Source organism: Littorina saxatilis, linkage group LG1 (assembly GCF_037325665.1).
Source record: "Littorina saxatilis isolate snail1 linkage group LG1, US_GU_Lsax_2.0, whole genome shotgun sequence".
In the NCBI taxonomy this organism is placed as follows: domain Eukaryota; kingdom Metazoa; phylum Mollusca; class Gastropoda; order Littorinimorpha; family Littorinidae; genus Littorina; species Littorina saxatilis.
Window position 1 is genome coordinate 5875946 of NC_090245.1, and position 22084 is coordinate 5898029.

A 22084-nucleotide genomic window follows, 5' to 3' on the forward strand; every position below is an offset into this window, starting at 1 on the left:
ACTTATTTCTGAATGTTGTCGCTTCAAAAGAGGTTTTTTCTCCAGAAGAGATGTGACAGTAAGAGACCTCCATCTTGGAAGTTAACTATCACAGTTTATGTACGCACGTACAAGAAGTTAGGTTACACTGAAAATAAAACATACATAAATATTCAAGTTAAGCTTAAACCATACAGCTTCGTGAAAAGTAGGGCGATATGCATAATAATATTATATCAAAGACGGTTACGTCCATTTGCGCTTCCTGCTTTACACGAAAGGTACACAGTAATTATATACGTTCGCAGTATTTATGTAGTTTGCTTAGCATGCAAATGTGGGGCAAGATGCTAATGTACAAAGCAGATACATGGTAAGACGGGAGCAGTGGCGTGGTGGTAAGACATTGGCCTCCTAATCGGGAGGTCGTGAGTTCGAATCCCGGTCGCTGCCGCCTGGTGGGTTAAAGTGGAGATTTTTCCGATCTCCCAGGCCAACTTATGTGCAGACCTGCTAGTGACTTAACCCCCTTCGTGTGTACGCGCAAGCACAAGACCAAGTGCGCACGGAAAAGATCCTGTAATCCAAGTCAGAGTTCGGTGGGTTATGGAAACACGAAAATACCCAGCATGCCTCCCCCGAAATCGGCGTATGCTGCCTGAATGGCGGGGTAAAAACGGTCATACACGTAAAAATCCACTCGTGATAAAAACATGAGTGAACGTGGGAGTCTAAGCCCATGAACAAAGAAGAAGAAGAAGAAGAAGAAGAAGAAGAAGAAGAAGAAGAAGAAGAAGAAGAAGAAGAAGAAGAAGAAGAAGAAGAAGAAGAAGAAGAAGAAGAAGAAGAAAATACTTGGTAAAGTAGAGACTAGACCTACGATAACACCGCAGTGATATTGCAAGCCCTGAAACCAGTCCATATGGAGCATGTCTGCAAGAAATAGACATAGATAAATACAGCCACACACATGCCCACTAAAATAATATCGCTAACATTTCTTTAGTCTGCCAGGAAAATAGGCGAGGGCTATGAAGCATATGAAGCATATGAGGACATATCTACCCAGGATAGACATGCACGCACATGAAGCCAGCGGAGACAGACAAAATGTCCACTAAAATAGCATCGTTTACAGTTCTTTCGTCTCCCTGCATGACACTAGGGAAAGCCGCTTTCTTGCTGTGCAGGAGTGTAGTACACTAAAATAACTTCGTTAACAGTTCTTTCGTATCACTGTACACTACACTGGGGAAGGCCACTTTTTTGCCTTGCATGACAAGGCAAGGATGCAAGGTAAGGGTGTGATGCAATAAACTAACATCGTTAACAGTTCTTTCGTATCACTGTACACTGGAGAAGTCAACTTTTTTGCCTTGCATGACAAGGCAAGGATACAAGGTAAGGGTGTGATGCACTAAACTAACATCGTTAACAGTTCTTTCGTATCACTGTACACTGGAGAAGTCAACTTTCTTGCCTTGCATGACAAGGCAAGAATGTAAGGCAAGGGTGTGATGCACTAAAATAACATCGTTTAAAAATAACATCTCCCTGCACACTGGGGAAGTCCACTGTCTTGCCTTGCAGGCGTGTGTAACACTAAAATGATATCGTTAACAATTCTTTCGCCTACATGGACGATAGGCTTGGTCTTGATGTCATGGCTGGCAGGGGTGTATGTGGTCTAGTGATGGGACTAGACTGGTGGCTTTGACTGCCCCCCGGCAGGCGCTTCCAGGCTTCCTGCGTCACAGCGACACTTGTTCATGGTGCGTTTCACGGCGTCCTTGAAGGCGTAACTGTGGACACATTCAAGAAACCAAGTCAGATGTCTTTGTCTTAAAGCCATATGTACTCGATGACTATACACGCTAATTGCTTTACCAACAGCTGGAGACATGCTAAATTAAGTTCCCTGCAAAATATTGTGGTCTAGGACCCCTTCAATGTTGAGATATGTTAATTTTCATTTTGATCTGGATCGTCCTATTTATAGATTTGCCAACAGAGGTAGCGTTGACGCAAGGGAAATAACTCCGCGTCTTTGTTTACATCCAAAGTTTTTGAGACTCTAAAACAAGCTGTAATGCATGTATATGGTCCGCGCATGGCGACATATCGTCATTACATGGTCTTATGGTGCGTTTGACATCGATTATGGGCAAACTACACTTTGTAAACACGGGAGCGCGTACATATGCCTTTAAAGAAACCAATGATGATGAAAATTATGGAATGAAATGAAATTGAAGATGAAAGTCGCTATAAGTTAATTTCAATGCTTGTTATTCTCTCTCCAGGAGACTGATTCCGACTAACTCTTACTTTTTATATTACACATGTCGTCTGCATTTGGAGCGTTACTTCCCTTTGTGTATCAGATCATGAAAGAAACCAAGTCAAAGGCCTGTGTATTTGCACTACATTAAATCAGAGGAATACGCCGTCTTTGAAATCGTAACTGTCAGAGCATGAACACAAAAGCAAAGGTCGGTGAACCTTTTTTTAATGAACTACCACACACAATCATGGAAAATAGACAGAAGAAGATGGATTGTCTTAAGAACGGGGAAAAAAACGTAGAAAAATTCAAACAGATTTAAGCAACAAACGATCTCTCTCTCTCTCTCTCTCTCTCTCTCTCTCTCTCTCTCTCTCTCTCTCTCTCTCTCTCTCTCTCTCTCTCTCTCTCTCTCTCTCTCTCTCTCTCTCTCTCTCTCTCTCTCTCTCTCTCTCTCTCTCTCTCTCTCTGTGCATGTATGTCTGTGTGTGTCTGTGTGCATGTGACCGTGTGTGTCAAAGTGTGTGTTTTAATGTATACCATTACCAATGACCATGTATGCTATGAACATTTTTTTTTTTTTTTTTTTTCCTCTTTGTCTGATTTAATAACCATGTTTTTATGTTTTTGCTTTGCTTCTTCTTCTGCTTTAATATTATGCACTGGTTAGTTAATTCCCTCTTGGGCGAGGGCTGGATGAAAAAAGATCTTTGCTGTATCTACTCCATTACCCTCGAAAAATAAAGTTGGTTCGTTCGTTCGTTCGTTCGTTCGTTCTCTCTCTCTTTATATCTGTCTCTTTCTCCCTCTCTGTCTCTCTGTCTCTGTCTCTCTCTCTCTCTCTCTCTCTTTCTCTCTTTATTTCTGTCTCTTTCTCTGTCTCTCTCTGTGTCTCCCTCTCTCTCTTTCTCTCTCTCACTCACTCACTCTCTCTCTCTCTCTCTCTATCTCTCTCTCTCTCTCTCTCTCTCTCTCTCTCTCTGTCTCTCTATTTTTATGTCTTAGTTTAGCATGGACGGACCGGCACGGTTGGCCTAGTGGTAAGGCGTCCGCCCCGTGATCGGGAGGTCGTGGGTTCGAACCCCGGCCGGGTCATACCTAAGACTTTAAAATTGGCAATCTAGTGGCTGCTCCGCCTGGCGTCTGGCATTATGGGGTTAGTGCTAGGACTGGTTGGTCCGGTGTCAGAATAATGTGACTGGGTGAGACATGAAGCCTGTGCTGCGACTTCTGTCTTGTGTGTGGCGCACGTTAAATGTCAAAGCAGCACCGCCCTGATATGGCCCTTCGTGGTCGGCTGGGCGTTAAGCAAACAAACAAATAAACAAATTGTAAGACTAGGCGTGAGCCTAAAATCTCCATCCTTGAGTAATAAAGTTCGTTCGTTCGTTCGTTCGTTCGTTCTCTCTCTCTCTCTCTCTCTCTCTCTCTCTCTCTCTCTCTCTCTCTCTCTCTCTCTCTCTCTCTCTCTCTCTCTCTCTCTCTCGCTCTCTCTCTCTCTCTCTCTCTCTCTCTCTCTCTCTCTCTCTCTCTCTCTCTCTCTCTCTCTCTCTCTCTCTTTATATATATATATATCATATCTCTCGCTCTCTCTCTCTCTCTTTATATCTGTCTCTCTCTTTCTCTCTCTCTTTATATCTATCTCTTTCTCCCTCTTTATATCTATCTCTTTCTCCCTCTCTCTGTGTCTCTCTATCACTCTCTCTCATTCAGCCTCTCTCTCTCTCTCTCTTGCAGCCCCTCTCTCTCTCTTATCATCATCATCATCATCATCATCATCATCATCATCATCATCATCACCATCATCATCATCATCATTCACCAAACTGCCTTACCTGAGCTTATAGTAAACATTCTCCAAGTTGTTGAAGAGATAGTCGTCAAACTTGAGCAGCAGCTCTCTCCCCTCGTCGTCCAGTATCGTCTTCATGGCATCTAGAGAAGCCGGTAGGTTCGCCCCAAGGTCGGCGGCGGTCAGTGGGGGTTCTCCAGGCGGGACGGCTCCGGGGGGAGCTAGACGTTTCGGTGCCGGGTACCTGGGGGTCTGCTGAGACACGGGCTTGAGGCCTGACGATGCCTGGCGGTACGGACCGTTGCTCTGACCTCGACACAAAACCACCACCACCAGCAACAGCGACAGCATCATTGACGACGACATCTTCGATCACTGCAATGTTTTCTTCTGTTATGAAAGAGTGTGACTTCGACCCGCCCTAAAGGTAGTCAGTAGAAATATAGAAATGTCGGACGGCAGAAACGAATCTGTTCACGGAGGGCGAAGACGGCTGACTCGACTCCGTGAGGCTTTCACAAAGCCGATGAGCTCCGAACTGAGACGCCCAGAAAATATGAAAAATTCAAGCTTTGTGAAATCTCAACACAAAACTCAACCGTTTGGGGATGTTAACTCCCTGGGGCCTCTCCGCGGTTTTCACCAAGAGGGGGGATAAATTGTTACGCTCCAAACTGCGGACGGTCATCTTGTGGATAATCGCATTCAGCTTCCAGCGGGGGGTGAGCTGCTCATAACTGTTTATGTCCAGGAGGCGCCGAGGGCTGATACTGAGGGCACAGAGGGGTCCACGACTTCCTTCTCTGGTGTATCGCAGTTTACAGTCCTCTTAAAACTTCAGTCGTGTTTATGGTCGCATAATTTTGCGGACATCACTTTTGGGGAGCGAAGCCACATTCAGCATTACTATATAGTTTGGGCAGCAACGGACGAATCATGACCCAAAGTCATCCGCTTTTGTTCTGGGCAAAATCGGCATAAATTTTACGGTCAAACCTGTCTTTGCGGCCACCTCTCGAAAGCGACCACCTGCCCACACGACCATCCCAAGGACCCAAGAAAAAATGGGTTCTTATATACAACTCACCGTTCCATAGCGACCACCTTCCTATACCGACCTTTTGGTTGGTGCCTTGGATGGTCGCTTTTGACAGGTTTTATTGTATTTGCAGCGTTGTTGAAATTTTAAGCTTGCAACGTTTGTGTGGTCGTGATTACTTTATTTTATTGTTAGCATTATTGTAATTCAAAGACGTTAACATGCAATGTGATAATTTGATGCTGATTTAATAATGCAGGTCGGCGGGTAGATGTTAGTGCAAAATGATGATGTCTTGGTCTCTGCATGTCCTTTTCTCGCGTGAACGTGTGTGCAAATTTTGTTTTTACCTCTGTTTTCCTTGCCTCACAACCGATGGATAGAGAACAAACCGCGGGGTCAGATTCGTTGAAATCACAACAAATCTCAATTTCAACCAATCCAACACCACGACTGGCTCCCACCCGGTTGGTCACTTTCTCGTGCATCTCAGCCCAGGTCTCTTACCGCTTGCAGCACGAAGTCCTGCTGGTTTGCGAGTTAGGAGAATATTGCGTTTTATGCAAGAAGGTTTAAATGTTGTTTTTCCTCCACAATAAAATGCAAATGTGTCAGATGAGTATGAAAAAGATCAAGTTGCCAGGTTTCAAGGTGGCGTGTCGTTGGTATGAACCTCAAATGACCTCTGTTTCACCTTCAACAACTAACACAGGGCAAAAAGTTGCGGAGAATACGTTTATACTTATAGCAAGAGAGTTCCGACATAGTTTGCATTGGCGAGGGAAAGAATCTACACTAGCAGATCTTTTAATCGTGTTCCATTATTTTGTCATATCTGATCCGTCATACTTACGCAGTTTTAAAACACGACTGATTTTAAGTGAAGGTGTCCTGGAATTAAGCAGACGATGGCACTGTGTGTGTGCGTAGGGGCGGATCACATCATTTTTAAGGGGTGGTTTCCAAATTTCTTTTAGGGTGAATTCGACGACGGACGCGAAGCGTTTATTTGAGGCCGCGCACATTGAGCAATCTGGTGCAATTTGGGCCAAGAAACTTCCCCTAATAGTAATTATACCCCTTCAAAAAAGTAAATTTAAGAAGACTAATTTGGATCAAAACAAGGAAATTTGACCGATCTGGTGCAACCTGAGCCAGCAAATTACAAAACTACATTTCAAAACTGTCATTTAGAAGACAACGGCCGGCTCCTTCTGAGATTCTAAATAATTATGGAACAGCCTACGTACATGTATACAAACCATCATGTATTATTGTTCGACCATCCGGAACATTTTGATAAAAATCAAGGACAATGGAGCAATCTGGTGCAATCTGAGCCATCAGTTTGTCTTTATTTTCAAATTTATTTATTCTTTTTCTAAAAATAATTCTCTTTTTTTCTGCTAGGGGGGGGGGAGGGGGGTCCGGAAACCCCAGACCCCTCCCCCCCCCCCCCGGATCCGCCCCTGGTGCGTGTGTGTGTGTGGGGTGTGTGGGGTGGGGTGTGTGTGGGGGTGGGGGGTGTGTGTATGTATGCATGTCTGTATGTGTGTGTCTGTGTGTTTCTGTGCGTGTGTGGGTGTCAGTGTGTGTGTGTGTGTGTGTGTGTGTGTGTGTGTGTGTGTATGTATGCATGTCTGTGTGTTTATGTGCGTGTGTGTGTGTCAGTGTGTGTGTGTGTGTGTGTGTGTGTGTGTGTGTGTGTGTTGATGTCACGTACTGACGCACCATAAAATCTTTGACACAGACAAAGAAACTCAGTGTAACAACGCCACACCGGCCGCTTGGCTGTACAGTACTAGCATACATAATTATGAAATACTACAGACCGCAGAGGACATATTTAGTTATAAAACAGTTATTGCACCACCTTTATTTGTTGAAGTTTGGCCGCGGTTGGTTTCACTCCCAAAAGAATTTGGCTTAGGGGCAGGTGGTGGACGTTTATTATTAATTTGTTTAAAATCAAAGCAACTTTTATATGTCAGTATTGCTCAAGAAGAAAAATTGTTCAGGGCGATTAGTACATCTTTAGGTAAAATTACTTGTTTTTAGCTTTCGCGATTTTAGCTCTGTCTGAACACGTAAATGTTCATAAATCAAGAGAAACCCCGTCAAAGTCATACCTGAAAAGAGACCGGCACGGTGGCCTTGTGGTAAGGCGTCCGCCCCGTGATCGGGAGGTCGTGGGTTCGAACCCCGGCCGGGTAATACCTAAGACTTTAAAATTGGCAATCTAGTGGCTGCTCGATCGCCTGGCGTCTGGCATTATGGAGTTAGTGCTAGGACTGGTTGGTCCGGTGTAAGAATAATGTGACTGGGTGAGACATGAAGCCTGTGCTGCGACTTCTGTCTTGTGTGTGGCGCACGTTATATGTCAAAGCAGCACCGCCCTGATATGGCCCTTCGTGGTCGGCTGGGCGTTAAGCAAACAAACAAACAAAATACCTGAAAAGCGCAGCCTCATCCGTCTTTTTATGCAAGACTGACTGAGTAGCCCTTCACAGTGAACACTCGTGCTCAGTTCTTAAAACGCTCATAGCCAGAACTCGACCAAGGAATGCAGTGACGGGTCAGTATGTGGTGCGTCCCGGCCTGAGGCTTCCCCGGGGTTGAAATCACTGAGAAACCAAAGTTTGGTCGCGGCTGGTATCACTCAAAACTTGAAATTATCAGGATGGAACAAAAACGATTGAGAGAAGCACTTAACCCTTTCAACACAAGAGTACTAATCGTCCTGAACAACTTTCCTTCTTGAGCACTATGTACAAATTGCTTTGATATTTTTTTTTTAAATTAATGTTCATCACTGGCCCATCAAACGCATCTCTGATGCGGAGACCTTTTTAGTGCTTCAAGGGAGCTAACTCGCATTTTGTACCTTATCCGCTTCTTTGATTGTTACTTCCCCTGCTATGACCACAAAGACCCTTTAATTTGTAGAACTACCTATTTCGTTCAGTTTTTACTATGAACTTTAATCCTTTGCAAGAAGAGATTGTTATAAACGTGGGTCTCTGTTAAATGTTCTGCTGACTTTTTAGGAAGTTCTTAGTTTGGTATGCAACTATACATGGAGTACACATTTTGTTCTCAAATGGTATTTCGTCATTCGTACGAGTTCCTAATTTTAACCGGAAACAGCAGTGTTTTGGTTAGAGAAGTCAGAAGGAAGAAGTCGATACTGAGGTTGATAACAGAATAAAACCGATTAAACCTTTCTCAGGGGTAAGTCCGACCTGGTGATAAATTCCAGAACTTTCTATCCTTTCGAATTACTCTTTTCTCTTGGCTAATCTGATAATATTGTGCACTATCATGGGATAAAACAGGAATTTGTGTCACTTGACCGTGGACATGGAATGCAGTTTACGCAGGCCTACGCATACTTGTTAGTATTTCGTAAACAGTGATAATTGTGTTCTACTTCAATGCAGAGTCTACAGTCTGCCCGTTCTGCTATTGCATAACACTTGTAATGACTGCTGGTTTTTTTCTTCTGAATTACCTACTTTTCACAGCCGTTTCTTTAACAAATGTCCAGTTGACTTTCGATTGATTTAATAGCAGTGTTTGTTTTGTGTCTGGACCTGTGGACGTGAGCACATCTTGCCACAAGTTGAGTGCTTTGGGTCTGGTCTGTCTTCGAAGATTAGCAGGTGTAACTAATTCTGATTACTCCCGACTTCAGATTTCTGATAAGATATATACCCAAGACTGATATTGATAAATGTTATTTCCTGGTCAAATTAAAGAAGTACACTAATTTAAGGGTGAAAAAAGCATGTCAGTTTCTTGCAAGTCAAGTGAAGGAAATTGAGACTTTACCCCAAAATCAGATTTCTTCGAAAATATGCACCGAATGGTTACGTCCCGTGAACGAGAAGGGATTGTGGGATGAAGCAGATTTCTATTAATTCTAACTTCTAAGTTTTAAATTAAAATGAATTGGTTGAACGAATTTGACCCCATTAATATAAAGTACCTAAGATTGATCATCAGTACTTAATGGAAGAGAGGGGGGCTTTTCAGTGTGGAGTTTGTAAAACACAAGATCAACAAAGCAGAAGAAGAAATCTGAAATCGGGAGTAATCTGAATTTGCTACACGGGTCGTGAAGTTATTGATCTTAATTCTTATTCAAGTTATTGCAAAAGAATACTACTGTGTGATCAAGTGTTTGAGTAACTGGTGTGTGGTCAGGGGAAACAGTCTCCTAGTTGAATTCCTGCTAACTTTGTCAGTTTCACTTTCAGTGCCAGAGATAAACATCCACTGCGCATTGTGTTATGGGAAATGAACCAGATCATTTGGTTATTGTTCAAGTGATAATACCATCTGTTCATCAATAAGTCTTGGAAGAGGAGAATATAATCAAGCAACAGACAAATTAGCTGGCTAAGTGAACTGATACTTTATAGTCACTATCAGTTCACTTAGTCAGTTAATGACTCATATGTCCTTCCACAGTTTCGTTTCAAACCTAAGTCTTTATACACTCAGAAAAGTGTTTCAATTTTATTTCTTGATTTTGTTATCCATTTAATTGCCATGTGTGTGTCATGGTGTGTGTGTTTGTGCATATTGATCTGTGTGTCATGTGTGTGTGTGTGTCACTGTGTGTGTGCAAATATAATATATATTGATGTGTGTGTCATGTGTGTGTGTGTTATCTTCCCCCCCAGTATGTCAAATTGTCATACTCTAGCGATCTCTTATTTCCATTTACAGTTCTCAGAAGATGGCTGCCTGATGAAGTAGAGAAAGAAGACTACAACAGCAAAGTCTTCAACTGCGAGACATCAGATCACAATCTTCAGACATGTAGGAGCAGGACTCAAAGAGAAAACTAATAATAATAATTATACTCAGCTTTTCAAAGGATAATAAGTCTTGGTGAACTATTGACGAGCAGATCTAGAAGCAGTGGTTAACAGAGACCGCCACGATGCCGAGCAAGGACAGGAAGAAAGATCTGTACATTGCCAGCAGCATGACGGACCTGCAGAAAAAGAGTGAATTTAAACTCACTACCTCCAACGCTCGCATGTAAGGATAAATGTGTGTGTGTGTGTGCTTGTGTAGGTACTAGGTATGTGCATGTGGGTCTGTGTGCTTGGGTCTCCAGGGGTGTACCTTAACTTTGATTTGTTCATTGATTTATACATGTAATCACTGGAGAATGCAAACTGCATGTCTACAGGAAAAATGGTGAAGCACATTATACATTTATAATTTTGGATGCAATCTGATGGCCTTTTTTTTTTAGATAATATCCTTTTAAACATCAGTAATCGACTGATGTATGGTGATTTACACGGCGGATGGTGTTATGAGTACACATATTAAGTATTCTGTACTGAACAGTGTCCTTGTGCTTGTAAGTTAGGCGTTAATTGGGTGTTGCGGACAGTAATAATGACTAATGGACGATTTTTGGAAATAACTCCGTCAGGTTTGTATGGGTTGTGAAAGAGTGATTACCCTTGATTTTCCTCTGACAAATAACTTCACACCTGTTTCCGACACACCCCTCGCTAGTGATTGGCCCCTCCAATGTTTGTCCGAGTACAAAGCAAGGGCATTCACTCTTTCACAATCTATACAAAACTGACATAGTTTTTTTCGGAATTCAGCTATTTCAAAGCCCAACATGACGGACATTGTTTACTATAGATCTGAGTATCTCCACATCCTGTGTGGTTACAGTTTGGTGAAATCGGCTGACACCATGTTCCGAGAGGCGGAGAGGTTTGATGACATGGGGGACGAGGAGAAGGCCTTCATCATGTACATGAGGTACTTCAACATCGTCAAGCAGGTCAAGATCAACGCCGACTACAAGAAGAATAAGGTAACAAATTTATCTCTGGAAATAATAAAGTCCTCTATGTCTACGCCAACTCTTCTCTGTATGTACATGTGTATGTGTGTCTCTTTGTCTTTTTCTTTTTGTGTGTGATTGTGCGAGCTGTCGTATCTTCTGGATGTTGGAGAAGAGTAACTTTCCTTGTATTAAGTCTGCAAAATTGCAATTTGTCATTTAATTTTTGTTTTGTTTTGAAAGGTCAAAAAAAAGTTCAAGGGTCGGGAGGACAAAACATTTGTAAACGTGGATTTTTGTTTCTTGGCCTTATTTATGTAAACTATTGTTTATTGTGTAAGATGGTGGGTTTTGTTCTTGTTCTACATAATTTACTGATTTCATTACCTCTAGTAACATTGGTCCAGTAGTTTTTTGGGAATCACTCTACACACACATACAATGATGCATACACATATTCTCCACCACCCATCTGAAAACATGCAGTGAAAACTTGACTAAATGTAAAAAAGGAAGGAGAACAGTGCTGAACGTTTAGTTTCAGGCCGACAGATTGACTAAATGTCACTTCATGCAACTTGTTTTCTTTTCATTTGCAGCAATATTATGACAACCTGATTGGACAGAAGAATCAAGTTCGTGCAATTGAGCGAGCTGAACTCCTAGCTGAAAGTCTAAAAGAAAGGTACAATATATAAATATATTATTACTGCGACCCCGCCACCACACCCATTCTCTTTCTCTCAGTGTCTCTCTCTCTTTCAAGAGATAGAGAGTGTGTGTGTGTAAGAGAACTAATTTTTTCAGATTTTTTCAGATTTTAAAAAGCAAGGACTTCACTGTACTGACTATTTGGTAAAACTTACCGTATTTGACGGATTATAAGCCGCACCCCCGATTTTTAACAAAAAAATTGGGACGAGCCACGTATAGGCCGCGTCACTATATTAGCCGCCGTCGAAAAAAATATAATCAGATCGTGTCAATCAATCAAAACAACCAGGCAAACGAAAGTACGGTATTTGGCGAAATCGGCTCCGAGAATAAACAAGTGAAACAAAGAAGAAAAGGGAAACAGTTTGAAGAAAAATATCACACACACAATTTGTAACCAACACACACATGTAGTCCCGCCCGGAATAAGCTTTTTTGGGATGATTTACGACTTTTGCGCACATTTCGAGCAGACGAAAACACAACATGGCGGCTATCGCGAGACACAAAAAAACGAAATCGCGCGCTCGCGAGATCCTGATACATCCGGTGTTTCTCTGTACGCTATCTTGTCACGACGACTTGTTGACAAACGAAGATTCGCGAAAGAAAGCGCCGAGTCTTGAGTAGAGAGCTAATAAAGTACCGGTAATCGCTAATTGAGTGAAATGAAAATCCGCGGCGACTTCCATTAGGTGAATGCTATTCAAGTTTAGGTAACGTTTTAGCCGCATCTTTTTATAAGCCGCAATGCGATTTTTTTTTTTTTAAAGTCGCGGCTTGTAGTCCGTCAAATACGGTAATTGTTTTTTCAATATTTTGTTTGTGTGCAGTCTTATGGTCAAAAGATCGATACGTTGGAAATGTTCCATTTATCGTTTACTAGACTACTTCCTGCAGTATTAGCAATCATTAAGATGGACAACGGTCACATTTATGTCCGGACTAAGAGACGGTATCCATGTTCCACCCCTGTGTCACCACTGTGGCACATAAAAGACCTTGGTCATTCTGCCGTAAGTGCAGGTAGCTGGGGAACACCTGGTTAGCTCGACTCTGTTGCTGCTAGCTTTCCACCGTGAGAAAGCAACTAAAATATCCTAACCGGCCCCCGTAGCGCAGTGGTTAGCGCATCGGGCTGTGGGCCGGGAGGTCGTGGGTTCGAATCCCATCAGGGTCATGTGGGTTTTTCGGGCTACGGTCGGCTCCTACCCAGAGTGGAAGTGCTATGGTTCCTATGGGAAGGCTGGAATCACACAGCCGAGTGTCATTCACTTAACGAATGCGACTTTGAGGGTGCTCAGGTTCTGTTTACCTGACCAACACCGCAGGTGCGGCAGTTCTCGGGCCTGGTTGACACCAGGATATATTATGACAGTAAGCGTAGAGTGCTGCCCTGTCACGTAGTCTCAAACCAAATTGGAAATCCATAGCATCATCATTATAATCATCCTCATCTCATTAATCATCCAAAATTATAAATTGTCCTTGCTCTTGTGGCCCTTCATGCCCGGAGCTCTCATGGTGACCTTGGTCTCAGTGTTCTTGTTCCATCCTTCCCTGAATAGTACTTCTGCTGTCAGTCTTCAACGTGTGACGTTCTGGGGGGTCGACGGAGGGACGTAGTGGCGGTCTGCTCTCTGGAGGGGCCCCTCACTCAGTCTGGCTCCGCGACTTAGCAGTCAATGTCGTTAGTAGGGGGCATAGTAGGTAGTGGGCTGCGTCCGTTAGCTCGGGACAGACCCACTACTGAACACCGTCGAAGTGACTCAGCAGAAGTGCAGTGTCATCTTCCGAGGGTAGCCTACCGCAACGACCCGACATCCCTCCCTGGAGCGTCTGTAAAATCGACAAGTCTGGCAGCGGAACGAAATTCAGATGTGGATGGAACAGTGAGTGCAGGGACGGGGCGGCGTGAGAGCACACCGGGACAAGGAACAGGTGTAAGGAAATAAAAAAAAAAAAAAAAAAAAACTAAAATATCCCAGCGATGGGACAATAAAGTAAAAAAAATGATTTACCTATGTGTTTTGATTGTTTCAGGTATGAATTCCGAGAGGCAGAGGGGGTGGCCAAGAAATTTGCTGCCATGGAGGCTTCCGGCAAACGCAAGGACTCTAGCAAGGAGGACAAAGAGACAAACAAGAAGACAGACAGCAAGACAAAGGGAACGTCAGTTGACCCAGAAATCCCCAAAGATCAACCCTCTACATCCACAGAAAACAAAGGTTGGTCTGTGTGAGTGCAGCCATCCCCCCCCCCCCCCCCCCCCCCCCCCACCATTCCCCCAGACCCCCTTTCCCAATACAAAATGTTTGGAAATAACTCTGTTGGTTTATCACAAGTTGTGGAAGAGTAACACGCAGAATCAAAAAATGATAATGGTAGGTTATTCAACTTATTGGCATGTTAATTTATGACAAAACAAAAATGTTACATTCACTGCTTGAACGTGTGTTTTCTGTACGGTCTGCTCACAATTACGCTTTTTTTATTTGAAAATATGCAATTGAAGCTGACTATTCAATGTCGTGCTACAGTGCACAGATTGCCAACCATGTGTGTTGTAGACATGCCGCTCGCTAGTGTTTAGCAAAAAAGTTCTCTTTTTTTTCTTATCCATTTTTATCTTATTTTCCTCCTATCTTTTTTAAAAAGAGTTTTTCGTGACTTTGGCCAGTGTATGCTAATGATTCCTGTACTGTATTTTATTTACATCATCAGCTCAGCCCCTGCTTAACCCCACACAATTATGCAACTTGCTGCGAGACCACAGCGCTCAACTGATTCTTATGGACGCTCGGAGCGGCGCCGACTTTGCAGAATCTCACATTAATCACAAGGCGTGTATCTCTGTACCCAAGGAAGTTTTACCCCCAGGGTGAGTCTTCATTTCATAATGCATCCACGCTTACACAATATGCAAAAGCATGTACATGCGTTCACGCACACATAGACACACACGCACACACACACACATATATATGCATGCAAGGACCGAGAATGCACCAAGAATATACACACTAATAGACGTCATCGTCATCATCATTAGAAAGTTAGCAGATGAAATCCCAGAGTCTTAGGCAACCATTACTGTTAAGCAAGAAGTTGAGATTTGTTGTGTGTGTTATCAATCATTACCCTGTTGTTGTTTTTTGCATTCAGCACATCGGTAACCAAAATTGAGAGCCAGCTTCCCCAAGAGTCTCAGTCGCTATGGAAACAGCGTGGGAATGTGGACCACATCGTGTTGTTGGACTGGAACTCCAGACTGGCGACCCTGAATGTGGGCACCACACTGCGCACACTGAAAGACGCCATCTTCAAGGTGAGTACAGTGCAACTCCCACTTTAAGACTTTCACAAATATGAGAAAATCAGGTCTTAAAAAGGAGGGAGTCTTAACATGGGGCTAAATTGACAGAATTTGTGAACAGAAAATTTGAGAAAACAGGGTCTTATGAGGGAGGGAGTCTTAACATGGGGGGTCTTAAAATGGGGGGTCTTAACATGGGGGGTCTTAACATGGGGGTCTTAACATGGGGGGTCTTAACATGGGGGTTCCACTGTAGCACCTCACTGCTACGCCCAGTGGCTGGAAGCTAAGTTGGTAGAGCACTTGCCTTGTGGTCCTCAGGTCAGGGGTTCAAATGGGGCCAAGCCGGACATGGTTCAACTTTATGTCATGACTTAGAGACGGTATCGATGTTCAACCCCTGTGTCACCACTGTGGCACGTAAAAGACCTCGGTCATTCTGCCATAAGTGCAGGAGGCTGATTACCCCTAAACACGCACACACCTGCATAGCGCCACTCTGTTGCTGCCAGCTTTCCACTGGGATGAAGAGACCGGAATTTGCCGGTGATAGAACAATAAAGTAATGAAAAAATGAAATAAAAAATGTTTTTATTGTTTGATGGGGTAGTCGTGATGTGTGAGTTTCAGTATGGATCCACAACAATCGTCAAGAATAGGCCCCTGGTATGGAAGGTAATACCAGGCTATGGCCGGTGTCTGCTGTTAGTGTGTTGACAGTGTAGTTGCGATGTCCGTGTCTAGTATGACCCCTCCAAAATCATTACAAATGAGCCATTTGTTGAAGAGATTCCACTGAAGCAGTTTTTTCGTCTTTGTTCTGACAGGTTGCTATAGTGGTGACGTGTGTGTTTCAGTACGACTCCACAGGGATCATCAAGAGTGAGCCCCTGGTACTGGAGGGGGGCTACGACCAATGGCTGTTGTTATTGTTCTGACAGGTTGATATGTATAGTGGTGATGTGTGTATTTCTGACAGGTTGATATAGTGGTGATGTGTGTGTTTCTGACAGGTTGATATAGTGGTGATGTGTGTGTTTCAGTACGACCAGTGGCTGTTGTTCTCACAGGTTGATATAGTGTGTGTTTCTGACAGGTTGATATTGTGGTGATGTGTGTTTCAGTACGACTCCACAGTGATCATCAAGAGTGAGCCCCTAGTGCTGGAGGGGGGCTACGACCAGTGGCTGTTGTTATTGTTCTGACAGGTTGATATTGTGGTGATGTGTGTTTCAGTACGACTCCACAGTGATCATCAAGAGTGAGCCCCTAGTGCTGGAGGGTGGCTACGACCAGTGGCTGTTGTTATTGTTCTGACAGGTTGATATAGTGGTGATGTGTGTGTTTCTGACAGGTTGATATAGTGGTGATGTGTGTGTTTCAGTACAACCAGTGGCTGTTGTTCTGACAGGTTGATATAGTGTGTGTTTCTGACAGGTTGATATTGTGGTGATGTGTGTTTCAGTACGACTCCACAGTGATCATCAAGAGTGAGCCCCTAGTGCTGGAGGGTGGCTACGACCAGTGGCTGTTGTTCTACCCCACCATGACAACCAACGCCAAAGTGTCGCGTCCCAGTGTCACCAACACACCTTCCTCCATTGCCTTACGTGAGTGTGCCATACAAAAACACTTTATTACCTGTTGTCAGAGAAAGCCCGCTGCCTGGCAAATGTCAAATAGTGTACAGTGGAACCGCCCGTAACGACCTCTCCCAACAACGACCCCCTCCTTTAGCCGACCCAATTTCTCGGCACACTGTAACTAACCTCCCAACAACGACCCCCTCCTTTAGCCGACCCAATTTCTCGGCACACTGTAACTAACCTCCCAACAACGACCCCCTCTTTTAGCCGACCCAATTTCTCGGCACACTGTAACTAACCTCCCAAGAACGACCCCCTCCTTTAGCCGACCCAATTTCTCGGCACACTGTAACTAACCTCCCAACAACGACCCCCTCCTTTAGCCGACCCAATTTCTCGGCACACTGTAACTAACCTCCCAACAACGACCCCCTCCTTTAGCCGACCCAATTTCTCGGCACACTGAAACTAACCTCCCAAGAACGACGCCCTCCGTTTTCAGACGACCGACCTACTAACATAGGGTCAATAACGTGCTAATCCAAATGCACATCAAATGGTAACATAAATGGGATAACGAAACAAACTTTCAAAACTGAACTGCTGAACAGTTGCCTCCCCTGTGAAAAAATGATACCTCCGAAACTCCCAATAAAGACCCCTCCTTTTTACAACCGATTTTTCTGGACATTGTCAATGTCGTTAGTGGGAGGTTTTACTGTATTGTACACATACAGATGAAACGGTGTAAAATGTGTGGATTGACTTTAGTGTCGCCTACAAAATTAATTCGTTAAAAAAACTGCTTTGTGAAATGAAAGCAGCTGGGCCTCAAGTTGCTTCTGTGTACATGTGCAAGGGGGAGGACGCTCTTTCTCCATCGAAAACCTGGGCTCACCTGTGATGATCGACATCATCGTTTATCTACGGCAGAAGCTATCTTCAAACTGACAATCAATTCATTTCTGACTTTTTTCGCTTGCAGTGGACTTTGACTATCCCGACTTTGAAGAGTCAGTAGCCGAGAGACCAGCCTCACCCGACATCATGACCGCTGACCCAAGCCCACCGTATGAAAAGCCCACCAACACGTCCGGATCAATCCCAAAGTTCAATCGCGCCCTTAAGCCCATGACTTCAGGCACAGCTATCGCGGACTCCATCGCTAAGTCCAGCGATTTGAACAACACTCGTAACCTGAATCTAGCCGCTCGTGACAGTGCGTCGGGCGAGAGTCTCAGCATGGTGGCCAACAACCTGTACCCCAGCGTCGCCGTCGTCAAGAAACCCGAAAAAAACACCAACATTGCCAAGGATAAGAGCAGACCGCCGGAGGTAGGTCAACTTTTTTGTTATTTTTTGTTTGTCTAAGCTACTAAACTATCGTGGCTTCAGTGAGAATCTTAAACAAATGAGGCAGAGCGCTGTTTAGAGATCTGTTAAAACAAGGGGAGTAAGCGCTCTAAATGCATACCACATGTTTAATAAAGAAAGTGAGAGTTGTTCGGAACCAGTCTCCTGGCACCTGAGAGAATAACAAGCATTGAAATGAACAAGCAATGAACAAGCGATTTTCATGACTTCAGAGCTGTGTCTAGCCTTTAGGCTATTAGGAACTTTGAAGGCATTGCTAGTCAGCAGAATGCGGTAACTTCTTTTAAATACTAAAAACAACATAATATCAACTTGTGGATTGCTCTTGTGTTAATGATAAGGCAAAAGCGGCAAGGAAGAGGAGATGGGCACCGCCCTCATCAATCTGGCCCCAGATCATTTGAGATCTCTAGCATCTCGCTGCCCTACCATCAAATATGTTTATGGGAATACCTTTACCTTAACATAGTTTACCTATTGTCCTTCTGCACTCAGGATCAGACCATGGTGGAAAACGCTACCCCAGCAGCACCAGCTGCAACATCATCATCATCAGCAACAGTTGCAGCCATGTCGCAGGAGGAGTTGGATATGCAAGCACGGCTGAACGACCTTGAGGGGAAGAGAAAGAAGGAGGAGAAAGCCCTGGCCGAGATCATGCGCAAGAAGCGGCACATGGAGCAAGATCTCCGCAACTCTGAGAAAATGGTTGAGGAGGAGAGAAGGGCGTGAGTTTGGTGTTTGTAGCGATGTTTTGTTTTCTACCTTGGTTCTTGTTGTATTTGCTTTACAAGAGAGAGTGAGAGAGAAACTAACACTGATTATATTGTGTAGGCCATAAGACCATTGTAAGACCGGAAGTTTCTAGAGAGAGAGAGAGAGTCCTCAACAACTTTTCTTCTTAACGACCCCACCTATGTTGACCAAGTTTTTTTTAGCTGAGACCAGCTGTGCTGCAGCAGATCACACAGAATTGTAGTAACTGTGTAGAAACTGTGTATCAACATGCTGGAATGCAGGCGTCAGATGGACGTTACAGGAAGCGACTGAAGCTAAGTAAAGTCTGAGTGGATATATCCGTGCCTGGTCAGATAGAGCCATATGAGTGGGTACGGATATATCCGTACCTGGGAGACAATGAGTTAAGTAAAAGCTGCTTTGATTTTTGTGAAATATAAAAACATTTTCACCACTGGCCTCTCAGTCAGTCAGACTATACCAGTATGCATCTCTTGTCATACAATTCGGTGTGTTTATCTACCTGCAGGAAAGAAGCTCGAGACAAGGCTGTGAATGAAGAAGACGCAGAGAGAAAACGACAGGTGGGGAAAACACAATAACTAACAACAGTCACTGACTGAAGTAGAGCATTAGCTGTTTAACTTTTAGTTTGTTCATTTCTTTAAGTAACATTGTTGGCACAATATTACTTAAACATTTGCCTGGGGTATTTCATCCTGAAATGTTACATAGCTTGAAAGAATTTTGATTCTTGTATCTGAAAATCGACAATGTTGAAAGCTACTATGCTATGGGTCAACTTGTTGTGCAGACTCAGAGATGGTATCTGTTGTGGAGATCGCTAGATACCACTGGAATCGAATGGAAGGATAAAGAACATTATGGAACTTACTTTGATTTAGTGCGCAGTCACTCATGATGTAAGCGTAGACGCTCATAGGACAGACGGAACTGTGTAGATCTAACCAGATTAGTGTCGATGTGATCACCAGCCAGTCTCTACCCATGAAGTTGATTGTCAAGATTTTGCACGTTTGTGGTCGCCAACTCCGTGCCGGTGCAGCGCAAGGCTCAAGTTTTCTTGACGAATCAGACTGCTACGGTCTACAAACAACTGGCAAATCTGGCTACTCAGCAAAATCCGCCCAAGGACATCAACAGTTTGACAATGGACGAAATTGTCAAATTCATGAAAGAACAGTTCGACCTGAAACTCTTCTTAGTGCGGGAACGTTTCAAATTCTGGAGTGACATGAAACGGAAGCCAAGCGAAACTCTCCAGGAGTTAGCAGTGCGCATACACCAAGACGCCGCTACCTGTGACTTTCCTTCGATCAAAAACCCACAAGACGAAGCTCTGAGACAGAGATTCATATGTTCTGTCAACAATGAGGCTGTCTTAAAGGCTCTATTCAAGATCAAGGACACAGAGCTGGATTTCGCACGTGCTGTCCAAGTCGCGTTTGAGACTGAAGACGCAGCGAAGGTTGCCAAGGAAACTGTCTATGGTTCCAAGACCATGCCAGTCAACAAGGTCCACCAGAACAAGACTACGGGTCCACGAAAGAACCACAAGCAGTCTAATTCCACAGACAGGAAGTGCTACCGATGTGGAAAGGCCCACAAAGCAACAGACTGCCCCTACAAAGAAGCCAAATGCCGATACTGTGACGTCACAGGACATTTGGAAGCTGTCTGTAGAAAAAAAGCAACATCAGAATTGGGAACGACATTCCCAGGCTTCCGTGAAGAGAGTCACGAAAGCAGAGCTTGTCAACGCGATCCTCGGTGAAGTTCCCCAAGATACTCCTAGGTTGGATGTACCCATAACAATCCAGGACCGACAGTTCACCATGGAACTGGACACCGCAACTACGGGAAATTTTGTTTCTCTTCCGGTCTGGAGACAACTAGGAAAACCGAAGCTGGATGATGTCACACATCGTTACGAGTCTGCCAGCAAGCACGACCTGCCCGTGCTGGGAACTTTCATGGGCCAAACCAAGGATCCAGTGACTGGTAAGCAAAGCTCAATTCCGTACGTCGTCACCAAGATCCCTCATCTGAATCTGCTTACACCTGGACTATGCAATCAACTTCATGGGTAGAGACTGGCTGGTGATCACGGATAGTGGCGAAAGAAAAAACACGACAGTATCCATGTCCCACCCCCGTGTCACCACATTGGCACTTAAAAGACCTGGGTCACTCTGCTATAAGTGCAAGTGGCTGATAGTCACCTGAAGACGCACACACCTGTCACCTGTGTATCTCATCTAATAGTCGGGGTAACACCTAGGAAGGTGCCCCTAATGCTTTCACCGTGAGGGCCTAAAACAATGTTGTCATCAGTTTGCGCAAGTGTCTCAAACAGTGAGACAAGCAGTCTGATATCTGCTGGAGTCTTTGGGTAAAGCTGTCATTTTCAAGTTTGTGTCAAAGGTTATGGCTTCGGTCTTCTTTTCACAGACGGAGGTGGAGAGACTACGACAAGTGAGGAAGAAGAAAGAACAAGATGCAGCCAAGAAAGAGAAAGAGCAACAGGATAATCTGGTGAGTCTGTCCATCACTTTTGCTCATTGTGATCTGTGGAGTCTGGTTGTATATCAATAGCACACAAAAACATGTTTACAGAGATGCCATCTGTTGCCTTTTAGAGAAGCATGCTATGTTTTAAGACAAATTGCCACTCTGTTACGCCAAGGTTAAATTTGCTATGCTCAAACAAATAATCACAAGCCTGCAAAAGTTCGCTTTTTCTTGTTAGTCCTCACGGGTACTCATTTCTGATTCTCACTCCTTGTACTGGTCAGAATTTAAAAAAATATGTGTGTGTGTGTGCACTAGAATTTGTCACTTGGTAACATCATATGCAGCTGCCAACAAAGTGTTTACAAACCACTGTACTTCTCAGGCAAGAGAAAAGGAAGTGAAGGAGGCCAAGGAACGAGCGAGGAAGGAAGAGGAGGAAGAGGAGAAACAGGCAACACGAAAAGCGTCCGAGCAGAACGCCGAAAAACTGCGACAGGAGAAAGCGGAAAAAGCGCGCTTGGAAGCAGAGAGGTCACTGACGCTGAAGAAACAGGAGGACCAAGCTAAAAAGGAGGAAGAGGAGAGGAAGAGGAGCAAGGAAGAGGAAGACCATAGGAAGGTGGAGGAGGAGAGGAAGGAAGCAGAGAAGATCGAGGCAGCAAAGAAAGTAAAGAAAGCGCCAAAGGTGGAAGATGTGAGGACTGTCGATGAGGGTGAAATCAGGCATGCCCAAGGTAAGTTTAGTTTGCTTGGGGCGTATAGGGAATGTGGGATTGTTTGCGTGTGGGGTGTGTGTGTTTGTTATGCTTGTGTTAGTGTACCTGTCTCTCTCTCTCTCTCTCTATCTCTTTCTTTCTGGCTCCATGTATGTGTGTGTGTGTCTCTCTCTCTCTCTCTCTC

General features: G+C 44.1%; 2 protein-coding genes across 3 annotated transcripts in view; one reads left to right on the forward strand and one right to left on the reverse strand.

Moving 5' to 3' along the window:
• On the reverse strand, positions 1-4650 carry LOC138960112 (uncharacterized). Its single transcript, XM_070331863.1, has 2 exons — positions 4099-4650; positions 1-1781 (listed from the first exon to the last, which is right to left on the reverse strand). The coding sequence occupies exons 1-2, from the start codon at positions 4419-4421 to the stop codon at positions 1679-1681; spliced, it is 426 nt and encodes a 141-aa protein (XP_070187964.1). The 5' UTR covers positions 4422-4650; the 3' UTR covers positions 1-1678.
• A 3592-nt stretch (positions 4651-8242) lies between these two features.
• Positions 8243-22084, forward strand: part of LOC138959974 (ubiquitin carboxyl-terminal hydrolase 8-like) — a 30371-nt gene continuing 16529 nt past the window's right edge. For both annotated transcript variants that reach the window (XM_070331697.1, XM_070331691.1), the window contains exons 1-13: positions 8243-8325; positions 9829-10146; positions 10807-10951; positions 11521-11606; positions 13679-13863; positions 14360-14516; positions 14801-14963; positions 16417-16561; positions 17523-17872; positions 18407-18639; positions 19179-19233; positions 21122-21205; positions 21567-21918. In XM_070331697.1, the coding sequence (XP_070187798.1) occupies positions 10046-10146; positions 10807-10951; positions 11521-11606; positions 13679-13863; positions 14360-14516; positions 14801-14963; positions 16417-16561; positions 17523-17872; positions 18407-18639; positions 19179-19233; positions 21122-21205; positions 21567-21918 (2056 nt within the window). In that variant the 5' untranslated portion in view covers positions 8243-8325; positions 9829-10045. The remainder of the gene's footprint in view (positions 8326-9828; positions 10147-10806; positions 10952-11520; positions 11607-13678; positions 13864-14359; positions 14517-14800; positions 14964-16416; positions 16562-17522; positions 17873-18406; positions 18640-19178; positions 19234-21121; positions 21206-21566; positions 21919-22084) is intronic.

Bases quoted from the DNA above. Each gene is read 5' to 3' on its own strand.
- LOC138960112 (XM_070331863.1), bottom strand. From the start codon at position 4,421: ATGTCGTCGTCAATGATGCTGTCGCTGTTGCTGGTGGTGGTGGTTTTG. The intron at 1,782-4,098 runs GTAAGGCAGTTT...ATGTGTCCACAG, and splicing joins AATGTTTACTATAAGCTCAG to TTACGCCTTCAAGGACGCCG.